Source organism: Chaetodon trifascialis, chromosome 10 (assembly GCF_039877785.1).
Source record: "Chaetodon trifascialis isolate fChaTrf1 chromosome 10, fChaTrf1.hap1, whole genome shotgun sequence".
Classification (NCBI taxonomy): Eukaryota; Metazoa; Chordata; class Actinopteri; order Chaetodontiformes; family Chaetodontidae; genus Chaetodon; species Chaetodon trifascialis.
In genome coordinates, this window is record NC_092065.1 from 19,606,128 (window position 1) to 19,613,026 (window position 6,899).

Consider the following 6,899-nt stretch of genomic DNA (forward strand, 5'->3'; position numbering starts at 1 on the left):
ATGTAACACGCAGACACACACAGACACCAGTACAGACAAAAGGATTACATTTTGTACTCTGAATTTATGCTAATTAGCTCCAGCTAATGAAATGTGCAGGTGACAGCTGTCATTTCAGTCACTAAAATTGATTGTCATAAAAAAAAAGGCTTTCATAATGTCAACCAATGACATGCTGCTGACAGCCATCGCTGTCTTTGCCATGAAATCAGTGCTTCACTCAGGGATCATGTTGAAAAGGAGAGCTGAGAGCTTGAACACAATGCTATAAATATGTCCTGTGTGTGGATGCTGTCACGCTCTGGCAACAACAACACACATCCTTTTTTATCAAAAGGCATGAGCTGAAGTTCGTCTCCAGAGAGTCAGCGATCCACAGCTCTGACATGTCCACCTTCATCCCATTATGAATTTCGTTGAATAACTGGCTCCATTTTGTGCTTCACATTTGCTGTTTCCTCACTGCGAGCAGAGCTTTCTCTGTCTAGATCTACATCAAACACAACCGAGCAAAAGCAACGTGAGGACAATATGCTGCTGAAGAAGCAGTCACAATGGGTTTTGTGACGATCATACAAACTCAGCAAGTTCTGGAGTCGCTAAAATGGGCTGCTGTAGCCTCAGACAGACTGCTTTATGACAACTTTTCTTAGTTTTGGCCATCATTTCTATCTGTTATAATAACACTGCTGGAGCACTGAAACATCACACGGGTTGTAAACAAGACAACAGTTAATCCAGATGAGCTAAACCACTTTATTTGGAGGTTAAAATGAAATTAAACACAGTTGAAATGTCACTAATAATCCCAAAACCTTATTGAAGAGGAAGACTGTGAGAGCACACCTACAGTCATTACAGTGTGTCAAAGATTAATCAGGAAGTGCGATGGCTGTTCAAAACTGGTACGAGTGTCACAATTCTCCCAATCCAAGAATCCTTTTGATTTTCAATGATGAGGTCATGATTTGATTAGTTGAGAACATTTCTCTTAGCACTGACAACTTTGTCATTGTTAGACCATGAATCCCGATCCATAACGATCAACATATCACTGAATTCTTATTTAAAAAACAAGCTACATACTATCAAGTGTGACATAGCCACCTTTTTTTATGCACCACACTGAGGCCATGTGGTCAAACTTAAATGATTAACATTTTGATTGGTTTTCGGTTTAGAATTGAAATTGTGACACCCCTGTTAATTAGAGGTTTTCTATTATTCCTGATAGGGGTGATGAGAAAACCTCTGAAAATGATATCTGAATGATCCTCACAGTAATAAGCGTGATGTGAAAAGGAACTCAAACTGTTTATTTTTCTACTGTTTTCTCTGCTGTTTCCCCTGAGCCATGATAGGCTGGATACGAGCCAATAGCCTGGACAGAGGAAACATATAACGACGAGCGGAGCCGCTCTGACCTCGGTGTATTTGCATGTGCAGTGAAAGCTTGCGGGATGATGGAATCTTAATGACAGCATGCCACTGCAGCCTCCACTAGCTCTCATGCTAGCTTAATCATTTTAGTGACTCATGTCTACCTGACCTTATATCACAACACACACACGCAAAAAACACACGCTCACTATATGTGACTGACACACTGAGCACACCCTCTTGTTGCCCCTAGCAACTCCCTGCCGAGAACATGGAGAGCTGGGGGAAATCGAGATTCGAGGTGTGTGTGTGTGTATGCGTTTGAGTTTGCGTGTGTGCGCGTGTCTTGAGATGGGAGGAGGGTCTTCTTTCTCTAAGTAGCTATGATTAATGTGAAAATGGAAAGCTTTACTATCACGGACGCACATACACACAATTATGGCATTACTGCACAGGCCCAGCAATCCCTGTGCATAGCCTGAGGAAACCCCACCAATCCTACTCCACACACACACACACACACACACACACACACACACACACACACACACACACACACACACACACACACACTATATAAATATATATACACACATATACATACATACATATATTTTTAGATATACGTGTCCTGAATGCATTTAAAGATGCATGAATGACTGTGCCCAGCCACAGGCACGCGCGTACACACACACACACACACACACACACACACACACACACACACACACACACACACACACACACACACACACACACACACACACACACACACACACACACACACACACCTGTATCATGCATGCATTCATGAATGTATAAACACTTTTGCCTTCACTCAGATTAAAAGCTGAATTTATGTGTTCATGTAGAGATCACACACACACACACACACACACACACACACACACACACACACACACACACACACAGGAGGCAAATAGGAGAAAACACGCTCAGCATGACAAACACTTAACTACAGCCTCCTCTCCTCTCTGTCATCCAACACACTCTACAGTGGATGCGTTGCTCGCCATAATCAGCACACCATTCTGTGTGTTAGCTCAGCTGAAACAGCATCAGTGCAATGCAAATTCTTTTTAACGCAGCAAATGAACACTGTAGAAGTGATTTTATTCATGTATTTTTGATTATATTCACAACATTTATTGTGGACAGACATATCTGTGATGACCAGACACCTAACCAGCAGCTCACCATTCACTTCCACTGATGGACCAGAACTGGAATATCCAGAATAATACACGTATTGGTTAAGCTGTTTCAAGATAAAATGATTATTGTGCCGCATTCTGTTTCACAGTGATGCTCTTGTTTTGTCTTGTCTTATTAACACAACACACCTCTTTCACTTCCCCCCTCCCTAAAGCCCAAACTCACTCTCAGCCATGCTGTGGCATGTTAGTTCAGCTCGAGCCAAGACGACAGAAACAGAGCCTTTGGTCAACAAGAAAGGTAAAACCAATTAAGCTGTTTGACGGGAAGAAGACAGGCGTGCACAGTGAGCGCACACATACGCACACTCATACACAGTGAAGTTATGTTGGGAGAGCAAGCAGAACAAGGACGATCATGCCACACTATGGCAGGCCCAAATCATCGTACAAATAACTTGGAAGAGAGAGACAGTGTGTGCTTGTGTGCTTGTGTGTGCGTGTGTGCGTGTGTGCATGCAGAAGGTGGCCAGAGATGACAGTGTGCTGCTGGTTGCTAAGCACGTTCAATACTGAATGAGGTGGTCAAATTCGGTTGTAATAACAGCACACAGTGAAGCCTGGGATGCCGCTGTACATGTTCCAGTTAGTTTTTTTTACTTGCTTTTCAGTTGAATTATAAAACCTTGATTAAGAAAAAACTGTCGCAAATTCAAACACTTCCTGTTTTTTATTTTTCAGCGTGATCAGCATATCAAGCCATGCTCAGCTTAACATGCTTCAGTCACTCAAACACACAGACACACGCTCTGCTTGTAGGAACAAACCTGCCATGCTGACGTACGTCATGGAAAGCATGGCAGAGGGAGAGAGAGTGAGGGCGTGTGTGTGTGTGTGTGTGTGTGTGTGTGTGTGTGTGTGTGTGTGTGTGTGTGAGATAGAGAGAGAGAGAGAGAGAGAGAGGGGAGAGACGGCACAGATAAATGTGACATTGACCAGGTGAGAGGGATCATGGCAACGGTTGCCGTGGAAACGAGGAGGTCACTGGCTGATACTGAGGGTGTGGTGATGTCACTAATGATGTCACTGACGGCGGCAGAATGAGTTGACAGAACAACTGAGCAGACACACATCTCACACTGCCTTTCTCCAGTGAGCCAATACACGGTGTACACGTGCACACACACCCGCTCTAAGCTATCACTGAAGGTAAATGTTGTATCATATCTCCACAACATGGTAACCTGCTGCTGAACCTGCACTGTGAGCCTTTCACAGCAAAAATGTAGCCACACAATCACTACTTTCAACAAATAAATCATCCGAACCCCATAAAATAAAATAAAAATAGCAAGGGCAGAACCAATCAGCTGACAGTCCAATCCAGGTGCAGCTTCTTGGACTGGTCAGACTGCAAAGCAAACACAAAGCCGGCACAGAAAAGGAAACATCCTGTATCACGTACTGATGCATTAAACCCATTAAGTTCATCTTCATCAGAGAAAAACTGAAACGCAAATGACATGACTGGGGGTCTTTGTCAAAACCAGAGTCCACAGTCATGATGGTGGCTCTGCGAGGCTGGACTTAGGCACAGAGGTGCTTGGAGCTAAATGCTAACATCTGCATGCTAACATGCAGATAGTAAACCAGTGTAATGTTTACCATGTTCACCAGGTTTGCTGAGTGTGTTAGCAACACAAAGTAAAGCTGATGGGAATGTCATTAGTTTCGCAGGTATTTGGTCATAAACCAACATACAGTACTGGACACACCTGAAAGATGGAGCTATATGAAATAATAAGGGACAACAAAAGTTATTACAATTCATCCTGGTGAGATCATGAAGTTGTGTAGCAACATTTTATGGCAACCCATCCAAAAGTTGTTGAAATATTAAAGGTCAGAGGATCACCAAAGTCTGTAGGATTCATCTTCTGGGGACCATGAATCACATCTGTTGCCATACAACTAATGGTGGAGTCGAGCTTCACAGACCTCAGTGGATAAATTGAGCAGCCTCACTTCACTTTGGGATTTTTGCATCAGTTTTAGATTATGGCAATGGGGTGAAAGTTTGCAGCCATTTCTCAGAAACTACATGGAACATTCAGTCCCATGTGTACTTTCACACTGCTGCGAGCTGACAACTTCGGAGGATGCCGACCTACTTGTGTCCTCCCTGCTGAGGAGATGGTACGACCCTCTGCCTGTCTGTCTCACTCTGCTGTCAGAGAGGATGGGAGCTGACTTCACAAGCTGGCTTAAGAGGAATCATCCACACACACACACACACTCGATGCATGCAATGCACTTTGAGCGCATCACTGTCGCCATCACAGCTTCTACCATTCAGCTTCACCATCCGAATATTGACAGCATATTCCAAGAAAGCTGTAAACGCCTGCGGCACAAAAGATGCGAGAGCAAACATGTGCAGACACTGGTGAGTTGTGAAAATCCCAATGGAAAAAAACTGAAGCATTAGCAATAAATCAAGACATAATAAAGCATTGTTTTAGAGTGCACATCTGCTTGTGCATACAGCATGACAGAAGATAGACATGTGGTGCCCTGTCAATTACATTAATTACATTCTAATATTACATCACCCAAAAGGACAGTGGGAATCATCAGTTACCAGACCATGATAATATCACTTTTGTGCATTACTAATAACGGAAACGACACAATAAACGCGAGGTCTTTTCCATTTCATGTGTAGCTGGGTACAGACTGGCAGGACACATGCACGCGCGCACGCACGCACAGCTCTCCATTGGACCCTCCAGGCAGAGATTGTGAAACAGATCCTCAGGAATGTGATAAAGAACAACACAACAAGCTCCATCAAGACCGTTTCCAGCATCAGCAGGCTGCACTAAACCATCTGTGACTGTGTCTAAAAGCTACATAGATATAAATTCCTCCCTAGAACACACTCAGGCAGTAACATTGCATGTCTAATGTGTGGACCGGCCAGGCCGGCCAAGAAAAGCGATGTCACTGTGGAGCCAGTGTGTGGCCTTAAACCAAAGAGCGCTCACAAAACTGGCGAATTAACGCTCCTTTACTACAGAGCACAGCTGTGCAGCAGCTAGCTGATTTTACATCAGTCGACTTAGTTATGGCAGAGCTACAGTCGCACTTTATTCTAATATACTACACATTTGTAGAATCGGTTCACACCACTCATTGCAGTGCGTGTCCATTCTCATGACAAACAGGCTGGCAGCAGCTGTAAAAGTTGACATTTTACTGAACGCAGTTTGGCGTGTCGCTGGGTGTGTGCTGGACTGAAGCGGAGCTGTACATCTATACGGCTTCTCTGAAACACTGTAGGCCAGAAAAGTGTTTCCTGTGCCTCATGGCTCTCATACTTACAGGGACAGACATGTTTGCTTGATGCTGTCACTCTCCTCTGCTCCTGGCTTTTAAAACGCACGGTGGTCTCTCTCTTTCCCCCCACACGCTACTTTTCCAAAAGAACGAGGTTTTCTTCACGCCTCCCCCAGTGTCAGTCCTCCTTGGTCCACTCCATGGTGAAGTGTGCAGGGAAGGCAAACATCCAGCTGGAGGAAGTGGTTGAGTTTGGAGTGTTTCAGTGCGAATGCGTCTGCAGCAGAAGCAGCTTTTTGCGGCAGCGGCAGTGCGACCGCCCGAGCGTCCAGCAGACCCGGCTGTCTGTCCTCCGTCTTCCGCCTCCCGCCTCTTCTCTCGCGGATTTCTTCGCGGACTCGTTCAGAAATTCTTCGATAAAAGCTAATAAACGAGGCGCAGATGATTGGGGAGGTCAGGCCACTTCCAGCGTGTGTTGACAGGTCTGTAACGTTGCCGTGAGTGACGCGGATGGGAGCGCCGCCTCTGCCGCTGCCTGCCGCCCGCTGCCGTCCCTCCACAGGCATGAACCAGTCCAGCCTTAAAGAGACCGTCTCACTACAAACGCTTGTAATTTCTACAATTTACAGAAAATCCACAGCGTGGTACCCCCTGGGGCAGCCGTTGGAACGAGCCTTTAAAGGATCATCCAGCGGTTTTGCATGATTTACCTCATTTACTACAAATCATTTGCAGGCCTTCTTAACTGTCCCACTGACAACAGATTGGCAAATCATGCTGCTGTATTTAATAGATTTGCATCGTTTACAAATGAATACACCATGCACTTTACAAGCTACTGTATACTATGCAACTGCAATACTACCCTAAAGATGATACAGTTTACCATAAAATACACACATATAGACTAATAAAGAGATGAGATTTCAAAGTGCAACAAAAGTAGAGCAGCCTTTTTTCCTTACAATGTGAAAATCTATTAGCAAACTCTGGAGACTTGAAGTT

At 44.6% G+C, this 6,899-nt stretch overlaps 1 protein-coding gene across 1 annotated transcript in view; it reads right to left on the minus strand.

Moving 5' to 3' along the window:
* The window catches only part of bcar1 (BCAR1 scaffold protein, Cas family member), an 81,791-nt gene extending 75,394 nt beyond the window's left edge, over positions 1 to 6,397 (minus strand). Inside the window, exon 1 of the mRNA XM_070972452.1 lies at positions 5,940 to 6,397. Coding sequence (XP_070828553.1) covers positions 5,940 to 5,951 — 12 coding nt within the window. The 5' untranslated portion in view covers positions 5,952 to 6,397. The remainder of the gene's footprint in view (positions 1 to 5,939) is intronic.
* Positions 6,398 to 6,899: the final 502 nt, after the last annotated feature.